At 36.8% G+C, this 21,908-nt stretch overlaps 1 protein-coding gene across 8 annotated transcripts in view; it reads right to left on the bottom strand.

The window, feature by feature from the left end:
• The window catches only part of BIN1 (bridging integrator 1), a 142,704-nt gene that overhangs the window by 29,891 nt on the left and 90,905 nt on the right, over positions 1 to 21,908 (bottom strand). For 4 of the 8 annotated variants that reach the window (XM_070729905.1, XM_070729951.1, XM_070729896.1 and 1 more), the window contains exons 5-10: positions 21,324 to 21,419; positions 19,159 to 19,266; positions 17,855 to 17,947; positions 9,656 to 9,741; positions 9,310 to 9,385; positions 6,811 to 6,893 (exon numbers count right to left, since the gene is read on the bottom strand). In XM_070729905.1, coding sequence (XP_070586006.1) covers positions 6,811 to 6,893; positions 9,310 to 9,385; positions 9,656 to 9,741; positions 17,855 to 17,947; positions 19,159 to 19,266; positions 21,324 to 21,419 — 542 coding nt within the window. The remainder of the gene's footprint in view (positions 1 to 6,810; positions 6,894 to 9,309; positions 9,386 to 9,655; positions 9,742 to 17,854; positions 17,948 to 19,158; positions 19,267 to 21,323; positions 21,420 to 21,908) is intronic. The other 4 variants (XM_070729962.1, XM_070729941.1, XM_070729931.1 and 1 more) reach the window with 1 other exon arrangement.

The following is a 21,908-nucleotide window of genomic DNA, read 5'->3' as shown; positions in this document are numbered from 1 at the left end:
AACACCATGTATTCCAAATAGTGATTTCGCTTTTTCTCTCTATTGAAATGCATGTCCTTTCTAGGGAATTTTTTCCTTCTCCATTCAAATGATAACTCATCTCTTCAGGATAGATATCATGATTTGTAACCATATCCCCCCCCCCCAAAAAAAACCCCAAAGAAAAAGAAGAAGTTACTTTTCCAACTGACTTTCACAAAGGAACAATGGAAGTCATAAGGGCTCCTTACTCAGACTATGAATGGAATAAAGAGCTCATTTTCCTCTTCTCTTCCCTCATGAACTGATTGCAGATATGTTTAAAAGGAAACATTGATCATACCATAATTACTTGGCAACCTGCTTCAAAATTTAAATATTTTTGGAGGCCAGCCAACAGAATATGAATAAAGAACAGGAGTACTATTAAAATTCATGACTTCTATTGGGAAAGGCATGAGGAAATAGGACCAAGTTGTCTGGCTACATAACAATTTCTCTGAAATAAACAACAAAAATCTATTTATCAATTATGAACTTGCCTATTCTTCAAATATTCCTGAATCCTACAGGACTGGGTGGCATAGAAGTCAAATAAATTAAATAAATGCTGACATTTTATCCATAGTCACTCTAACTGCAAAGGTCTATCATCATTCAGCACTGTTATATCTATTGTTGCAACATATTAACTTAAGCTCTTGTAAAGGGATTACATAAACTTTACAAATATCAAGCAGAAATTAAAAACAAATTATACACAGATTTCTAGTGAAGTAGTACCCTTAGTGACTTTAAGCCAAGAGGCCTTACTTCAAATTAACTTGGTAGTCTTACTACCCACAGAGTGGGCCTTCTCCGGTTCCCGTCAACTAAACAATGTCGGTTGGCGGGCCCCAGGGGAAGAGCCTTGTCTGTGGCGGCCCCGACTCTCTGGAACCAGCTCCCCCCAGAGATCAGAACTGCCCCTACCCTCCTTGCCTTTTGTAAACTCCTCAAAACCCACCTTTATCGTCAGGCATGGGGGAATTGAGATATCTTCTCCGGGCCTATACAATTTATGTATGGTATGTTTGTATGTATGTCTGCTTAATAATGGGGTTTTTAAAATATTTTAAATTGTAAATTATTAGATTTGTTATGAACTGTTTTATTGTTTTGTGAGCCGCCCCGAGTCTACGGAGAGGGGCAGCATACAAATCTAATAAATAAATAAATAAAATTGTGTGTAAAATATGGGTCCACTTCAGTTTGAAATATTAAATACCAATAGCAATTATAATTACATACCACTTTACTTTACAGCCCTCTCTAAGCGATTTAGAGAGTAAGCATATTGCCCCCAACAATCTGGGTCCTCATTTTACCGACCTTGGGAGGATGGAAGGATGAGTCAACCTTGAGCTGGTGAGACTCGAACTGCCAAACTGCTGGCAGCCAGCAGTCAGCAGAATTAGCCTGCAATATTACATTTTAACCACTGCACCACCATGGTTTTTTAAAGGGAAAACAATACTCTTTTTCATAGGATCCAATATCATAACCCAGGAGAGCAGAGCTGTCAAACTCCCAGTCCACAGGCCGGATGCTTCACGCACTGGCCACACCCATACCCGGTTTAGTGAAGGAGAAAAATGTCCCAATACATCACATGACAATTTGAATTTGACACCCCTGCAAACAGTGTTAGGTTATCTGATTCTCTAATTAGCATTTATCTCTAGGTACAGAGCACACAGTATTACAGTTATCTATTAGGAAGCATAAAAACTGTCATCTTAAACGCCACAGATGATCTTCCACTGAAAATGTATTGGGGGAGGGAATTGAATTAAAACAAACAATAAAATATTTGGATTATTCACACACACACACAAAGGCAATCTCAAACAATTCTAAGAGAAAGGGGTTTAAATCATGCAGATGGGGAGAAAGGGAGGGAAACCTCTATGTTATCAAGCTATCAATGCACTATGCTGTTAGAATGCAGCCTGGCCTTGGCTTTTGTCATCCAAATCAGACCACTTTTGCCATTCTGGTACCTGCTCATCTTTTTCCTCAGCCTCGAGAAGAGTTTAGTTTTCTTTCTGTTGAGGACGGCACACGTAAGTGATCTCCATTACAACACGGCCCAATCAATGAGAAAGAAAGGTGAAGATTCCGTGCATGAGCTAATGCAATTACTGAGAAGATATTTGTTCATTGAGGAACCAGAAGGTGGTCTAGTGGGCCATCTTAGCATAGTAAAAGGTACCCACGCTGGACATTTTCAGTTTAAAAAATGAAATATTCAGTGCGATGTCAGTGCTCAGTGAATGGAAGAGGAAGAGAAGGATAGATGTCAGCTCTCGTTCTCAGATTACCTCAAAGTCATACTGGTAAAGAAATATGGATGTGGAACAGAGCTGAGAAATACGCAGGAGTTATAGCAGAGGGCTGTGCTTTAGCAACTGATGTTTCCTTATCTATCACAAGATCAATGAACAATTGAAAAGTGTCTCTTTTTTGAGAAAACTGATCTTCTTTAAACATTAGCAACATGGAAATCACTTTCCAATGCAATTGGAAATTGCAGCACTAGTGTACTCTCTAAAGCCCCATAGCCACATGGATTTGGTCAGTTTACATATTTTCTTAATAACTATCCAAACAGACTCTAATTTGTCATTAAATTATGACACAGAATGGATGAGGGTCTTTAAAAGTGTTCTGAAAAATATGTTCCCACAAAACATAAATTGTTTGACCAAATGTTGTATTTTGAATGACATCAGCTGAAAACAGATGCCAAATCTTTTGGGAACCTTATGTCATCCCATAATATTTTTCTTATTATGGGTCTTCATGTCCTTTCTACACTCTCGCTGATATACAAGTTATTTTTTCCATTTCTATTTCCAAAGTACACAAACATAAAAATGATTATTTTATGGATTTTTTTTGGCTTGTAAACATAACAATAGTTCCTAGTTCCAACTTTGATTTTAATCTTACTTTTTTTTCTGGAGTCTTTTTTTTTTTTTGCTTCAGTTCTACTGTTATACCTAAACCAATGCTATTTAGCCAAACTTTAAAACAAAAAACAAAAAATATTGTGTAAAAGAACTCAATTGTTGGAATACAATGCCAGAAAAATGGAAAAAGTACCGCAGAGGGAAGAGGAAGGGAAGAGAGGAGTTAGAAAAAAGAAGAAAGAGAGAGGAGGAATAAAGAGGAAACATGAGAACCAAGTAAGGAGAGACGGTAGGAAGGGAAGTAGGGAAGAGGAGAAACAGAGAGGAAGGGAAATTAGTTTAGAAAGAGAAAGGGGAAGGGAAGAAAGGAGATAGAGGATGGTAAAAATGCAACTTTGAACTAATAAAGCAATAAGATAAATATAGAATATATTTGTAAAAAAGTTGTAAAAGAATGAAATAAGAAATGAGATGATGAATATGTGAAAAGTACGGTAGTAAAAATAAAAACTTTTATTTTAAACAAACCCACAAATAATTGTTTCAAGCACTGCATAACTCCTTTCAGATGAGATATCAACAGAAAGGAATCTGTAGGAGTGAAATAATTACTATATTAAAATTACATAGCTCCAAGTAGAAGGAATAAATTAAACTTCTTAAATGAAGTTTAGTTTATTCCTTCTACTTGGAGCGATGTTATCAAATTATTCGTGTCATAATCACTATGCATTAAAAAAAACAAATGCATATTTACTCAAAAATCAACCCTATTAACAATAATGTAGTTTTCTCCCAGTTTAGTGTTTAAAGTATAAATCTTCATACTAAACAGACCACAACTAAGTCTGCTTATTGCTACATTTATTTGGGGATTTATTATATATCTGTTCAGGCTCTTTCACTCATTCTTCATTCGTTCAGAGACTGAACAAATATATAATAAATCTTATTTTATTACAGATCTATTAAAGGGTTCGCAATTATGCACGCTCTCTCTCTATTCTCTTTGAAAAATCTACAGAGTTCTGCTCATTGCCAAGAACACAGGACTGCTAGATTTTCTGATATCAATTCATTTTCCAGATTCATCTTCCCTTTGTTCTATTGTGTGTGTAGGAGTAGTTTTGCAAAAATAAGGAAGCAAGATAACTTCAGATTGCTTTCCAAAAGAAACATAGAAACATAGAAGTCTGACGGCAGAAAAAGACCTCATAGTCCATCTAGTCTGCCCTTATACTGTTTTCTGTATTTTATCTTAGGATGGATATATGTTTATCCCAGGCATGTTTAAATTCAGTTACTGTGGATTTATCTACCGCGTCTGCTGGAAGTTTGTTCCAAGCATCTACTACTCTTTCAGTAAAATTATATTTTCTCATGTTGCGTTTGATCTTTCCCCCACAGTACACAATAATCCTTTTCCTAATAATGGCTTGGCATATTGCATCTCATAAATGCAAACACAGCAAACCCCAGATTCAGAGCAGCTGGGAATCTGAGTTCCCCAACTGCTTCATCATTACCTCTTTGGATAAAATTCAGAAATCAAAAAGTGAGGCCCACTTTCCTCTTAACTGTATGAGATGAGGGTTGGGGGAAATAGTGTATGTGTGTGTACATGTAAAATATATGAAGAAATACATGAAAATATATCAAATATTTGGCAGATGTTCTCTTCCTATTCCTGCCTCTACTTGGAATTGGCTTAAACATATAACTGTAGTGAATATCTTGATGAAGAATTTCACAATATTGTTCAAAAACACCCAAATGGATTTAGTAATAAATTCATCAGTAAATATTAAATGTATCAGTAATGACCATACAACATATTTGTGTGTCTTTTTTGGGGGGGGGGGAGAAAATCAAAGAATTTTCACCAACTTCACTTGAATTTCCTAAAGCAGTTCAAAAACATCCCTACTTTTATAGCAAAATTTAAAAAAGTTGCAACCCATCTTTTACGGTAGTTATTATTTGTGTATATGCATTGGTCTGTTTTCCAGTTCAGATAAACACATTCATGATCCCAAATGAAGGCAATTATATGTGTCCCAGGATAATGTTGCAGGATCCAGTCTAGGTCAGCCACTGGGCTGGGTCATCTTCCAAACTTTGAGAGTTATGCTGGAGCCCATCTTCAGGTTCTGTGTTTAAATGCAGAATGGTGTGGAAAGTGTCTGCTGCTCTGTGTGTAATGTTTATATGGTGCCAGTTGCACGTGGCTTTTTAGATACTGATTGGGATGTGTTGATGACTGGCTTTTAAGTTGTGGGCTTTCGCTTGCTTGTGCTGGCCAGCCCTTGCTTTGTAAGTATTTGATAAATTGGTGGTAAATCAGCACACCTGTTGACAGGTGGCCTGTTTCTCAGCCTTCAATTTTCAAACCTGGCTGTTTTTGTGCCTGCTCATCCAACAATCTTGGTAGCTGCAAAGTTGAACTCATTGATTTCAGCAGTTAAATGAGAAGACCCAAACTCATTGGTAGCCTTCCACTGCAATGAACAAGGACACACATTCAACTTCATAGCTACTAATATTGTTGGATGAGCAGGCCCAAAACTGCCAGGGAAGTTATTGAAGCCTGGGAAACGGGCCCCTCATCAGTGAACAGGAGTGCTGATTTACCACCAGCCTATCAAGTACTTAGAAAGTGAGGGCTAGGCAGCACAGGCAAACCACAGTCAACAACCTAAAAGCCAGTCATCAACACACCTTAATCAGCATCTAAAAAACTGCATACAACAGGTACCATATAAATACCACACATAGAACAGCATACATTCTGGTCCCAGTTACTGACACAGATTGGATCCTGCAACATTCAAGATCCATCTAAATGTAGCCATTGTGTATTACTGTATGCCAGAATAGAACTGTCTTGATTTACTAATACATTCAGCCTTGTGGACAACACTGTAGATACATTTATTGTTGTGTAAATCTAATCTTCTTTTAGGGAATTGTGATAAAGGGTATCTGATACGGAGCTGTGATCCTTAAGAATATAAATCATAAGTAACAGAGTCAAGGAGCTCAAAGGGCCAGCCTTTAGCCCCAGAGCTGAGAATATGGTTTATTATTATTTATTATTATTTATATAGCACCATCAATGTGCATGGCATTTTACACAGTACAAGAGAACAAATCCCTGCCCTGAAGAGCTTACAATCTAAAATTTGACAGAGGAAAACAACAGAGGAAGGAAAGGAAATGGAGACAAGGAAAAGAATATGTGATTAGTTCTATTAGACATACTTACGCTGATGTACACAAAGATATGGAAACCAAAATATTGTGTCAAGAACGCTATGTTATAACAGAATCAATTCTGGCAAATTATACTTTAGCCCGACTGAAATGTATTTTTCCCATCATTGTATCTCCATAAAAACATCAACTGCTAAATTTCTGAAGATTCATCTACGGATAAATATATCATAGCTGAAGCCTGGAGAGTTCACACATTTAAGTAAACAAAAAACACAGTGGTTTGTACTTTTTTCCAACACTTCTTCCTTTTTCCTGCCATTCCAATAGGTATACTTTTAACAAATGTGCTTATGTAAAATTATTACATACACATAAACACATATACCTCTGCACTCATTTTAATGTACATTTTGGTCTAGGTTTTGTTTTGGTGCCGAAAGGGAAATGGCACATTTAACCATGAAAAGCACAGGGGAATATATTTCCTGGGATACCAGGATGGAAGGGAAAGAAAAAATATAATGTTCAGAAGACACTAGTTAGAAAATAAGATAGAGAGATGTGGTGGTGCTGCCCAGCTTTTAACAAGGAAAGATGCTTTTTTTTACATTCTATACTATACATTATACATAAAACTATACATTGGTTTATGTATACTAACCTTGGCTGAGCTTTAACAGGATAGGTGCTTGTTGCATGTTCTTTCTCTAGAGTCACAAGGGTATCATTCAGGTTTTGGTTTAACTGAGACGATAAATAAACAAAAGTTCAAAATAGCAAAAGAAATTACAGGTCAATATAACAAAGAGCCTATTAGAAATATGTTGGTATACTCAGGGTCCCAAAAGAGGGGTATTTTGCTAAGGGAAGGATTCTACTACTTATTTACTGACAGCGCTAAGGACATCTTTTGAAACAGATGCTATATGAGCAAAATCTGTGACATATGCACGCATAGTAATAACATGTTCAGTTCATGTTTCTTCATTTTCTCCTCCTCTCGCTCACATATTTGTACCACTCCAGGCTCTTCTGCCCATAAACAAAGTCTTTGTTTCTCACTGGGACTTAATGCCATCTTCCTTCTCTCTCTTCCCATCCCATAGTCTGCCTAGGTTGCTATCCAATCTTAGTCTGTTACTAAATAAGAAATCAGGTCAAACTAGTAGAAAGAAATGGCCTGTGGGATGAAGGTCATCTAGGCTTGCAACCCACACCAGTCACTGCAGCAGGTCCATAGGCATAAAGAAATGCAGATTATCTTTAGCCATTACTTTTGCCAGAGGAAAAATGGAAGGAACAGGACTATCCCAGAAAAACAGACTGGTCCAGATTTTATCTCATAAACTGTTGCGCTGTTGGTAGAACATATAGCGCTTTTGATAAGTATAATGTTCATGTGGCCTGGTTCTAGCAGCTTTACATTCACATTGCTCCCATAAGCTATGGGAAAACATACTCACATTGTCTGATCAATGTAAACAATGTGAAATTTCAGTTCAGCTTTGCCATTAGAGGCCCACTTCTCTGTTTTTCTCACTTGTTGCAAAGACTTTAAATGCCTTAGCTCAGGGGTGAAATGCTCCTGTTCACTTGTGTCTATCAGTCGTCGGAGAGCTGGTCATGAAGGAGTGTGAGGCTCCGCACACCTGCCCAGAGGCTGCCATTTGCGTTCTTTTACCCTCTGCACATGCACAGAGGGTAAAAGAATCCAAATGGCGGCATCCAGGTGAGTGAGGGGAGCATCGTGCTTCCTTCGCGACCAGCTCTCCATCGATCAATAGGCATGAGCAAACCAGGCACCCCTGTGTGTCTGCACGAGATTTCACTACCTGTCCAGGTGTAGTAGCATAATTCCGCTGGACTCCACAAATACTCAGATCCACGGGGGCAAGCACACAGCACCATTCCACCTTAGCAGCCCACCTCTGATTTCACCCCTGTCTTAGCTGAACTATAACAGGAATATGTTTTCCTAGCTGAAAATGTCTATTTCAGTGGATTACTTTTGGATATCTGACTACAACATCCATCTGATCATATCAAATGTGGATCAAATATCTATATAAATTGACAATTTCACTAAGCTTACAGTACATTGCCACCAATACTATTAAATATATTTGTGGCTCACAATGCATAATATTTATACAGATATACAATAGCTTAGAAATACAAGCTGTACAATTTTCCTCCTCACTGTCTAGTTTTTAGGACCCATTTGGAAGTCTCTTTAACCCAAAAGCATGGAATCGGGCAATATATTCCTTGAAAAGGTATATATTCAAATCTGAAGTCCTTGTTGGAAGACTGGCAGAATCTTTCAGTAACTTTACTACTTTCTTCTTAATATATGTCAATTTGCACCTAGTCATTCAACATCCCTTACACTGTATATTCTCCTTTCAATATTGACATGTTCCAACCTGCTTTTTCCATTGCCTGGTATAGGACTTTAAATCCTAAACAAAGAGGATTAAGTTGCAAGTTTATGTAAACGGCTGGATATAATTTCCTTCTTTTACATTTCCTCCTTTAAACTGTGGTCTTCCTGATGCCTGTCAAGTTATTTGTACAAGGAAAGAGAAAGATCACTTATGCTCCTCTGAAGGTGTAAATTTTTTATCCATGATATTAAAGTAAAATATGGCACAGACACTGGAGAAATTTTTCACTGGCAAGTAATCATGGTATAATGCTCTGAGGATATGTGTGTGTGTGTGTGTACACACACACACACACATATATATATATACATATAACCATTATATGTAATTAATATATTATATTAATCATTGATAAGCTTTCACATAATTGTTGGATAGAAGTCATCTGACCTACAGAAAAATAAATCTATAGAAAAGTGAGAAAGTAGGGCCTCATATAATAATCTTTTTTCCCCTTCTCATATTTTTCACTAATAGAATTTAAGGAAGGACACATAATATATCAAGGCAGTTTTAGGCACTGTCCAAACTTGGAACTTTATATTCTACAACAGGGGTGTCAAACACATGGCCCATGGGCTGGATCCAGCCCGCGATATGCCCAGAGTTGTCCCAAAGGGCTGTTGAGTAGGTGGCAGGGGACCAATCCGTGCTGCCCCAGGGTGGAGAACTATGTGTGATACCAAAGGAAAAAGAAGGCCTTGCAAATTTACCTTGCCCATTTCCTTATGAAAATTCTCTTCTAAGCCAGCAATACTCTGGAATGTGTTGACGTAGAAACCAACACGACTAGAAAATAAAACAGTACAAGTCAATAGAGATATAAGCAGATATTTATCCTTCAACTTTACCCCACTTGCTAATCAGCTGTCATGTCCTCGACTCCTCTCGCAGGATTGAATGTGTAATTTAACAAAAGAACCAGCATGGACAGAATACTTTGGTTGAGCTTTATTGGAGCAAAAAGCAATCAAGATCTTGTAAATTCCTCCACTGAGACCCTCAGCTTCTTTCCAGAAATATATAGGTAAAATAAAGAGCATTTTTTTCAGTGCTCACCTATTCCATAGTGAAGGCAGTTCTTCCTGAAGATCAATGTTCATCTCTTCAAATACTTTCTGGGCTTTTACTAATTCTTCTTCAGCCTGTGGGGTATCAAGAAAACCATATGCAAACATTCAGAAGACAGTTTATGTAAGCTCCATATTGGTCACTATGTAGCATTGTGGAGTTCTGGAAAACATTTACTAGAATGTGGGCTAGCAAACTAAGCAGGTTGTTAATGCAGACAAATGGAGGTAGTAACAATACCCCAATTTTTCCCAGGAGCCCAGTATTCTTACCTTTCAAGGTTTGACAAAGCTGATCAAGATCCCACAAGTCCTTCTCTTTCCCACTGAGGACTGAGAGAGAAGATACTGACAACTAAGCTTTGGTCACTATAAAGAAAAACTGATGTCTACTTTGTACAAAGATAAACTAATCTTGGCCTCATTAGAATGCCAGTTAAAGTCCACTTGCACTCCAGCTGCTAGAAATATTCTACATTGCCCTCTACTTCCTCAGATGGCCTCAGATGTAAGACATCTGTTCCCAATAAAAGGGAGAAATCCAGTATGTGGCTCCAGGAATGAAAATGGTTTATGTGGCTAATATAGGGAGTTACAAAAACTGTGCAAAACTACTTTTGGGTGGGCTTCAAAAGATTTAGCAATCTTTGGGTAGGTGTGGCCATGGTGGGCGTGGCCTAATTGGCCTCCTGCACCACAGTAGGGGTGCGTTTTTGCCCTCTCTGGTCTCCAGAGGGTTTACAGCCTTCCTGAACTTCTGGTAGACTTGTTTTTCGTCCTCCCTGAGTTGCCTTGCATGCCCTGCATTTACCTGAACCCCAAAATGGGCCACGTGAGGACTCCTGAGGGGAGCAACCAGGAGTGGGATTTTTGGGTTCCCAGAACTGCACAGAATCTTAGTTAGAGGTTCTCCTGAATCCCCAGCATCCTATCCCTCTAGTTCATTCTCAACAATGTCAACAATGTTGGGAATGTTGGTCTGCATACCACTAAGGATTACTACATATACACAGACTTCTAGAATTCTATGGAAATGCAATTATGCAATACTCAGTTTATAGTAAAACTAATAAAAATGTTTGATACTCCCCAAATGATTAGCACTGGCACAAAGTTTTAAAGAGTGCAAGCAATGGGGAGATATGTATCTATGGACTGGTGAAATAGAATATTTAACCAGTAAAGACACAAAGTTTCTTTATTTATCATATATGGTGTACCATCCTATGGAGAAATAGTGAAGCTGGATTTTTATCAATTCAGTAGCAAGAAGAAAAAAATAAATTGCTTATATGCTAGTCAATGGCAGGGATGCTAAGAGGTTCCTAATAAGTATATACAGGCTTTTGTCCTTGAAAAAAAACTCTTAAGATTTCAATCAATCATCCTTCTAACATGCTAATATGAGCAACACAAGTCAGATTCTTTGCTTAAAGGAGATTCTTTGCTTAAAGGAGAAATACATTTTCTTACTGAATATATATGCTAAGATATATTCTATAAAATTAGCCTGGTCCCTGATTGAGGATTTTCTAAGAATGATCACATGATTTGATATTGATATTGATGAATGCCTGAATCAAGTAAGGAACAGAAATGAACAGCAACATTGGGGGTTTGGCGTATACAAACTGTATACAACATTACTACTTGTAATCTTAATACTGGTCTAATCTACTTTTCTATTTTCAGCAGATAGAATTATTCATGTTCTAGGAACTAAAAAGTTGATATCTACATTGAAATATTCTAATATTGTGAGACAGAAATACCCAAAGCAACGTTCACTCTAGAAACAATAAGAGGCTTTAAACCCCAATTGCAATTTCCCATGGGAGTCATCTTGGCAGCACTCAATAAAATAGTTATGATAATTATTTGTCTCTTTATCTTAAGGCAAATTAATGAAAATGATATAAAATATAAAAATATTGAGATATGCTTTGCTATAGAAGGCAATACAATACAAAACTGAAAAGGAAAAAAAGGAATGAAAAATAAATCTCACCAAGAATATAATGCACACACTCAAACTTGCTAAATAAATCTCGTGGCAACTCTCTTCAAATCTGTTTTTACAACAGCTGAGAAATTTTATGGGAAATGGCAGAAATTGTGTTTGACCAATTAACAGGAAACCCTTCAAGTTATTTCTGAAAAATTGGTTATGTTTTGCTTCTATATGATAGCAGCAATAGCATTTAGACTTATAAAATGTTTCATAGTGCTTTACGGCCCTCTCTAAGTGATTTACAGAATCAATAGATTGCCTTCAACAATCTGGCTCCTCATTTTACGGACCTCAGAAGGATGGAAGGCTGAGTCAACCTTGAGCCTAGTAAAATCAGAGCTGCCAAATTGCAGGCAGCCAGCAACCAGCTGAATTAGCCTGCAGTACTGCATTCTAACCACTGCACCAATGTGTCATCTTTATTGACATTTGTATTTGTAAAGTGTTATTGTTGTTCTGATACATATTGCTTAAAACTGTTTTGACTGAAGTGATATAAAATCTTACAATAAGTAAATATGCAAGCAAGCATTGTAATTCCAGGAACAAGCACTATTTGTTGGATCACAATAGTTCTTTCAATTTGCTTTTTAAAAAACTTATCAAATATAATTCAGAAATTAATTAATACTTTGGAAATGAAGTTTCTAAAGAACAAGCAATCTTAATGATCTGCCTTTTACAGACTTTTTATAACCAAACAATTTTTAATCTTTTAAGATACTAATCTTATTAGTCAGTGTTTTAGCATTATGTCACCTCAACACCAGTAGTTTATAACATGAACTACTCATCTATGTCATCTGGATTCATTCAAATTTCAGGTGCCAAGTTCTACAGATTTATATATTTTTAATTTGATTTTTTTTTTGGGGGGAAATATTAGATTTCAATGTGACTTTTCATCCCACTGAAGAATTCCAAAAGTCAGCAAGATGAAACAGCTGCCGATCTGAGTCATGAACATAAAGAAAAAGAGTTTCTTTATACATAGTTGAATTTGGGCCAACTTTACAAAAAAAAGCATCTGTATGCTTTCAGTTAGCATTTCAATGGGGTTGTAGGAAGACAGGAATTTGCTGCTTAAGCAATTCAACTCATCCACCTTCCGGAATATATTCCAAAAGAGAACACAGCTAGAGTGATCATTTATTTCTAACCTCTTGAGACACTTCCCCTTATCTTTCTGATAGAAGTACTGTATATAAATCTTCCTCCGTGTTATTTATTACCTAACTTTGATAGATTATGGCAAAAAACAAGGAATTAGCTAATTTACCAAAGGAGACTCATTCTAGAATGTACACAAACCATATGTTTGTTTTGAATGTTTGGAACCTGAAATTTGGAAGTTCTGATGAACCATTCCAGGTGGACATTAGGAGTGGTTAAGGGCAGAGGTTGGTTCCTCTCGATTCAAACCACTTCACCCAAACTGGTAGCAACCCACAGGTGATGTCATGATAACATCATGGACTGGTTCAGTCAGTGCCAGCCCATGGATTCCACTATGTTTTTTAAAAAATGTTTTTAAAAAATCAGTTATTTTTCTTCCGTGCATGTGCAGAAGCCAAGTTTCCGGCACTGTGCATGCATTGCCATCTTATTTTTGGCTTTTTTATTTAAAAAAAGGTTTCCAGGCACTGCACATGTGTATATGCATGAAGCACGCACATGGCCAGGCAGTGTAGAAGGAAGCGAACAGGCATCAAAGTAAGTTAGAATTCACCCTGGTTAAGGGGGAGTAAAGGAAGGAAAATGTTGTGGGGATTGGAGGATAAGAAGCCACTTGGCTATGTCATATTTGAAACTAATTGGTTTCAAGCACAGCCCATTGAAGTGGTCCATCTGATCCTTCTACCATGTTCTTTTTTCTATCTTCCCTTAACCACCACCAATATTGACAACTTCCTTTGTTTCAAAAGCTACAAATCTAACCAATTCACCCATAGAAACATAGAAGACTGACGGCAGAAAAAGACCTCACGATCCATCTAGTCTGCCCTTATACTATTTTTGTATTTTATCTTAGGATGGATATATGTTTATCCCAGGCATGTTTAAATTCAGTTACTGTGGATTTACCAACCACGTCTGCTGGAAGTTTGTTCCAAGGATCTACTACTCTTTCAGTAAAATAATATTTTCTCATGTTGCTTTTGATCTTTCCCCCAACTAACTTCAGATTTTGTCCCCTTGTTCTTGTGTTCACTTTTCTATTAAAAACACCCCTCCTGAACCTTATTTAACCCTTTGACATATTTAAATGTTTCGATCATGCCCCCCCCCTTTCCTTCTGTTCTCCAGACTATACAGATTGAATTCATTAAGTCTTTCCTGATACGTTTTATGCTTAAGACCTTCCACCATTCTTGTAGCCCATCTTGGACCCGTTCAATTTTGTCAATATCTTTTTGTTGGTGAGGTCTCCAGAACTGAACACAGTATTCCAAATGTGGTCTCACCAGCGTTCTATATAGCAGGATCACAATCTCCCTCTTCCTGCTTGTTATACCTCTAGCTATGCAGCCAAGCATCCTACTTGTTTTTCCTACCATCAGACCACGCTGCTCACCCATTTTGAGACTGTCAGAAATCACTACCCCTAAATCCTTTTCTTCTGAAGTTTTTGCTAACACAGAACTGCCAATACAATACTCAGATTGAGGATTCCTTTTCCCCAAGTGCATTATTTTACATTTGGGAACATTAAACTTCAGTTTCCATTGCTTTGAGCATTTATCTAGTAAAGCTAAATCATTTACCATATTAGAGACGCCTCCAGGAATATCAACCCAATTGTGCACTTTAGAGTCATCGGCAAACAGGCAAACCTTCCCTACCAAACTATTCCCAATTATTCCCAGTGACATATTTTTCTTACCTCCCCTTAACTACCACTGATGATGTTTGGAGTTTAGCCTACTCTTTTCCTGAATAAATGCTGGAACACACATCTGGACTAAAGACCTGTTTCAATCCAAATACAGACCACCAAAAATTCTCATCAGTCCAAATTAATATAACCAATGGTCAGGACTGATAGTAATCCAAACCATCTGGAATCTGAGATGCTGGGTTTAAAGTATCCAGCAGTTAATTAAACTAATTCACTGATGAGCTCAGAGAAGCCACAAAAAAGGAAATTTGTTTTTTTTTAGTTCAAAACAATAAGTTACCGCCTTCCAGTATTTGCTCTCTTTTTTCTTTTTTTTTTAGTTGTTTGCTTTATTTAATGGACACATTTTTAAGTGTGTCCTTTGATAAAAACACAATATGCTACCCTGGTGTTTATTTCTGTTCTTCATGGAAAACAGACATCTGATAACTCTTATTCACTTATTATTTTCCCATAAAGCTTTTGGATGTTCAAAGTTTTTGGCAGAATTTTATTTACTGGCACATTATTCTTCAAATGATTTTAGAGGAAAGGCTACATTGTCCAGAGACATTTCTAACCATAAAGCAGAACAAGATTTTAAAAATTATAGACTTAAAACTTGTTATGCATTCATTTAAAAAACATCTGGATTTTATAAAAGGTTAAGGTATAAAATAATATGTACAAACAGAAGCTGAAAAACAAAAGGAAGCCCATAGAGGGAAGTATACAAGTAGACTTTGGAGGTCTTCTAGCCCAATCCCTTATGCCATTCAGAGAGGAAATCCTACACCATGGGTATCAAACGTGCCACATTACATTGCTGTCACATGATGTTTTGTGACATTTTTTCCATCCGTGGAGCTGGGATGGGATAGCCTGCATTTGATGCATCGGGCCCACACAGCACCAGTTTGACACTCCTGCCCTGTACCATTTCAGACAAATCTCTTCTTAAAAAGTTCCAGTGTTGGAGCATTCATAACTTTTGGAGGCAAGTTGTTCCACTGATTAATTATTATAACTGTCAGGAAATTTGTCCTTAGTTCTAGCCTCTTTCCTTGATTAGTTTCTTGTTCTGTTTTCAGGTGCTTTGGGGAATAGGTAGACCCACCTTTTTTGTGGGAGATATTGGAACACTGCTATCATGCCATCCCAAGTTCTTCCAGCAACCATTCTTTATACATTTTAGCTTCTGGTCCCCTAATCATCTTTGTTGCTCTTCTCTGCATTCTTTTTAGTCTCGAAAACTTTTTTACATTGGGGCAACCAAAACTGATGCAGTATTCCAAGTGTGGTTTTACCAAGATATTATAAAGTGGTATTAACAGTTCACACGATCTTGATTCTATCCCTCTGTTAATACATTCTAGGACTATGTTGGCTTTTTGGCGTTTGTTTTTATTTTATTTATTTTATTTTATATTTTATATTTTATATTTTATATTTTATATTTTATATTTTATATTTTATATTTTATATTTTATATTTTATATTTTATATTTTATATTTTATATTTTATATTTTATATTTTATATTTTATATTTTATATTTTATATTTTATATTTTATATTTTATATTTTATATTTTATATTTTATATTTTATATTATATTTTATTTTATTATTTTATTTTATTTTATTTTATTTTATTTTATTTTAATTTAATTTAATTTAATTTAATTTAATTTAATTTAATTTAATTTAATTTTTATTTTATTTAGACTTCTATGCCGCCCAATCCCAAAGGACCCAGGGCAGATTATAGCTGCAGATCCTCTTCTCCCTGCTTATTACATCGAGAGTGGTGAAGGGAATAGAATAGATCAACAGTATCCATTTCCCAGAAATGTCTCCTGGGATTTAATGGTTGAGTGTTAATGAAAGAGAAGAGTAACTTTTGACCAAGAACAATGGTCAACCATCTTAAAATTATGGTGATAGTGAAGGACTTTAAGCATTGGTGAGTTAATGGAAATAATAAGCCTGGCTACAAAACTTTTTATAAGGACTGAGTATCAGAAAGGAATCTATAACAAGGGTATCAAACCTGATTATATTGAGGGCCTCATCAGGGTTGTGTGTGACTTTAGAGGGGTGGGTGTGACCATGGTGGCCATGGTCAGATTGACATCACTCATGTTGATGGCACCTGTGGTGGCTAAGTGCTAAGGCAGGACTTCCCTGAGACCCTCACTCACTCTCATTATAATTTAATTCCTCCCTTCCTTCCCTTCTTTTTCCTCCCCACTTCATTTTTCTTCTTCCTTCCCCTCTTTCCTTATTTTTCCTTCCTTGCTCTCTTCCCTTCTTCCCTTCATTTTTTTGTCTTTCATCTTTCCCTTTCTCCTTTCTGGTCCCTTCTTGGGTGTTCAAGTTCAAAATGGGAAACATTTCTCCTTCTCTTTTGTTTTTAGTTTGTTTTGTTGCCCTCTGCCAGTAAAAATGGAGAGGGGCCCATTTTCGGCCGTAATGGCTTCCTTCAGCCCTCTGCCAGCAAAAATGGAGTTCTGGGACCTTCACGCACACCCCCTCGAGCTCCATTTTTGCTGGCAGAGGCGTCATGGGCCGGTCCTTTGCTGTCTTCAGGCCAGCGCTGCAGGCCAGATCAAAGCACCCTGTGGGTTGGAACCAGCTTGGGACCTTGCGTTTGAAACCCCAAAAATATAATAACAAGAAGAGGCTATTGTATAACATTTAGATATATATTTGCCTCTCCTTCTTGTCATCCCTAAAGCTCAGCATTCAGAAACATTGGATATGATTGAGTAATTAAAAACTCTTAGGTGAACACTATTTCTAATTAAGCAATGCCAGTTGCCACAGAATAGAGACACACAAATTAAACAATGATTACTGGAGCACTTCCACACTTTCTATCCTATCATCTCACTGGGCATCCTATGTTTAATTGCTGATGAGGACATGGTACCACGTGTTAATCTAAGGCACATATGTCAAACTTGCAGCATCACGTTGCTGTTACATGATGTTTTGTGACGTTTTTCCCAATTGTAGAGCTGGGGTGGGCATGGCCCTTGCATGACGCATACAGCCGTTCAGGCTGCCAGTTTGACACTCCTGATCTAGGGAAATATAAAATCAGAGAAACTACATTGCATTTTCAATATGTTTTTGGCTTCAGGAAGTCTGAATTGTAAGCCAACATTCCTCCCAGAGGAAATAAACCTTCCAGGAGAGGTTAGAGTGAACGCTGCCTGGGGAATAAGCACAGAAGAGAGCATCAGACAGAAATAGCACATGCAGGGTTAGACAGCAAGGCAGGCTGGACTATCACCTGATTCCGCAGCAGGTTAGTCTGAGCTACGAGATGCGCTTGTAGCTTCCCTTGGCACCACTGAGGCGCAGCTTTCTCAAGCAACGAGACAGGCTGGGCAAGAGCATATCCAGGACAAAGACAAGAAGAAAACAGACACCTTTTCAGCATTACTTTTTAAAAATCAAAATCAAATAATATAGGTCAGGATAAAGCAACGATCCCAACAATAACAAAAAAAAAAAGAACAGAAGAAGTCAGTGTTAAGTGATAAGTCAAGGATGAATCCTATATGACATGCTAAATATAGCAGTAATTAATGCTCCACAGAATGATCAATGAACTCCAGAGCGAGCACAGCTTATAAACACTCCAGCTGCAGAGAGCAACAGAGAAGAAATTGTTAGTCATTTAGAGAGCAACACAGTCCAACCTTACTTAGTCTCTCTCCATAGGTCATTAGCAACTTCAAAAGGAGCCAAGATTAAAAGACAACTTCATTATAACAGCCATGCAGATTATTCATATTTCATAGCATATGATTTAAACATTGGAGGTTGACAAGTGCCTTAAGTCTAAGGTGGGAATAATTTGCATTAAACACAATGGCATTAAACATCCATAAGATCTTAGAGCAGATCATTTTAAAATGCACTGAGGACTATACAGAATTGAAGAATACTCCCTACATTGGTGGTATGAATACAATTTTCAGAGCACAATAGTCACAGAGAGAAGTTTGAGAAAATGTTTAATGTGAATTTCACAAAAATCACTCCTGTTGATATCCTTAACTTGTGTCATCAGCAGTCTCTGCAATGGTCATAGACAGAAACACAGGGCATTTACCTCTGTTCAAAAAGGCAGATGCCTCTCATCAGAAAAAGCCTGGACAATTTGCCCTAGCAAAATCATTTTGCCCCATGACACAAGCAGACAAATCAGAAAAGCCTAGATTAGCCAAAATCCCTAAATGTTTCATTCATGCAGGAGTAAAGAAAATGATATTAGAGAGAGCACTTTCTACACTGAATTTTTCATCCCCTAGCTATAGGGCTTCTTGTTTCTTCTTTAGTTTTAATTTTTCTTTTAGCATTGACACATTCTACATATTCAGCTGTGTATAATAGTTTTTACATTGTTTTTATTCAAAAGATAAAATCATGTTTGTCAGAAATTCTGAAGTTTGGGCACTTTGGTTTTTTTACTTCTAGCAACAAAAAGTGGATGGTTATATAGATACATACAGACATACGGTGGTACAAATACCTAAATAACTTGATTTAGAACAAACATACATTCCACCTCTTACAAGGGCTTTTTACCTTGGCAATTTTAGCATCATCTTTCTTCTTTGCAGTTTGAAGAGATTCATAATGATGCCTGGCACTGTCATAATCTACAAGTTTCCTTCCCCGTTTAGCAATGCGAGACTGAAAGGAGATGTGAAAAGAACACCACAGCCATGAAATAACAATTTTCACAGACCAAGGTACATATGCATTCTGCCAATTATGCAATCAACAAGCAAACTGTCTTGTAATCAACTTCCTAAATCTATCTAAGATCAATGAAAATTATTTCAACTTTTCTCCCAGTGTATATGCTGACATTTCTGATGCACAGACCTACACACACACACACACACACACACACACACACACCAATTGACAAGTGTGCCTATAGTAAAGAAAGGAGAGAGATGGAGTTTTTCTTTCTACCAGTTAGCTGGATGGAGTATTAGCTGGATGAGTGGAAGGTTGGAGCACAACATTATTGTGTTTTTATCTTCAGAGTTACCTTCTGAAAGAGGCTGATGTGAGATATGGTGACTTTATACCATATAAGGTCTTTCCCATTTCCCCCTTAACCAAACACTAATCCTACTGCCTCAATATTTTTATTCAAGTATTCTAAAGTATTTCAACTTGAAACATAGATGTCTGTGTGCTCTTCAGAATTCCTTTCTATGTCATTCTACATCATTTCTTTTAAAAAGACTGAAAGAAATGGAATTGCTTAAATTCCATTTATGATGGAATTTCAAATTATAATGCACACAAAAGATATTCTATGTATGCATTTAATTCTTTTGCACAGAATGACCTTTTTGCACACACTGAATATTGTGTATTGATCTTAGAGTGACTAGTAAAAAGAACTTAAAGAACATCTTGTTGTTCCTGGTGCATTTTTGCTTTGGGAGCTTTGAAAAATGAAACAGGAAAGAAAGGCTAATATAGACACCACACTAATTTTTCCATTAGCTTAAGGTCACGAGACAATAAAAAAACTAGATCCAGTTTTCCACAGATTCAGTTTTCAGAAATAATTACTAAAAAAAATGAAAACAAGGAAATATAGAAAAAAATTGTGCATGTTAAGAGTATGCATCCCAACAGAAGTTATGATCAATTCAGAACAAAGAAGGATGTTTTCATCATATTGAACAATGATTTCTGATGTGACATACATTGTATAGTTTTATTAAGTTTTATATTGCAAATCAAATAAGTCAAGTTACTTCAATGACTATTTCACCTAGAACAAAAACATTGCTATTAATACTACAATGTATAAGTTTCACCCTGTATTTTTGTTCCCTTTATACATTTTGGGTTGTAGTAAAATGCAGAATATAAATTATATTATCATTATAAATGAATCTATAAGCCACATTTAAGAGAGTATGAAGGACTTTGTGAAATTCTATATATCAGGTATGTTTATTACAAAGAGGCTGAAAAACCGGATGAGTGCCTGTGAGCCTAATTTTTCCCCAAACAAGTATCTTCTACCTTGCAGAGGGTATAGAATTCCTTACATTAGTGGTTTTGGAAGTGTGGGTCTAAAGACCATGGTATGCATGGTATGTCTGTGTGTGTGACTGTTAGCATATGGGGTTTTTTAAATATTTAAATATTTTAAATTTGTCTGATTGCTTATGATTTGTTTTTTACATGTTGTGAGCCGCCCCGAGTCTTCGGAGAGGGGCGGCATACAAATCTAAGTAATAAAATAAATAAATAAATAAATAAATAAATCACTGGTCAATGGAACTCCTCCCAGTGGACTATGCAGATTTCCTACATTCATCAGTCAGAGCCTATTTCCAACCATCAGCAGACACCATATCAATGGACACGGGTGCCAGAGCTAAATCAGTGATTGGACTCTGGCCAACTTAGTATTATGTATGGAGGAAGGCCCCCAACAGTTAGGTGGCCAGAGTCTGCTCAGTGCCTCAGCCCTATCTCAAATACTATTATACATACTTAATTCTGGTTTGCATAATTTGGTATAAATATTAGTTCTAAAAGACTTTGTAAAATGGAATGAGGAGGCATAGACAAATGCAACAATATTTTTAAGTAAAACAACAATTTTACTTAAAAAATCCTCTCCCATGCTCATAAAGATAAACATGTAAGAAGGAGGTATCTACTCCAAAAGGAATATAAGGTAGACCAAAATTTTATGAGACCCATACCTTTATGTCTGGGAACTGGCCAAGATAGGTGTCCATAGTCAGCAGTGCCTGATCTACCAGTTTCTGATGAAAGTCTGTCCAAAGTAGCTCGCTGTTCTAGAACAGAATAGGAGTAATATAGAAAGAGTTGGGTTATCTGTGCATTGCGCAAGTCAAGTTCATCTATGTGAGCAAAAGTTACAATAACAGTGAGATATATTTTATCCCTACTATTAGTTAAGTGAATTCATAAGACAAATCAGGTTTGAAACTTCTTTTTTAAGAATGCATATTTATTTATTTATTTATTTATTTATTTTATTTTTTCATTAAATTTGTATGCCGCCCCTCTCCGTAGACTCGGGGCAGCTCACAGCAGTGATAGAAACAATGCACAATGCAAATCTAATAACACAAAGTTAAAAATCCATAATTTAAAAAACATGCACACAACACACCATACATAAATTATATAGGCCTGGGGAAGATATTTCAATTCCCCCATGCCTGATGGCAGAGGTGGGTTTTGAGAAGTTTATGAAAGGCAAGGAGGGTGTGGGCAATTCTGATCTCTGGGGGGAGTTGGTTCCAGAGGACCGGGACCGC

Source organism: Erythrolamprus reginae, chromosome 1 (assembly GCF_031021105.1).
Source record: "Erythrolamprus reginae isolate rEryReg1 chromosome 1, rEryReg1.hap1, whole genome shotgun sequence".
Taxonomy (NCBI): domain Eukaryota; kingdom Metazoa; phylum Chordata; class Lepidosauria; order Squamata; family Dipsadidae; genus Erythrolamprus; species Erythrolamprus reginae.
This window is presented reverse-complemented; position numbering and strand designations above follow the sequence as displayed.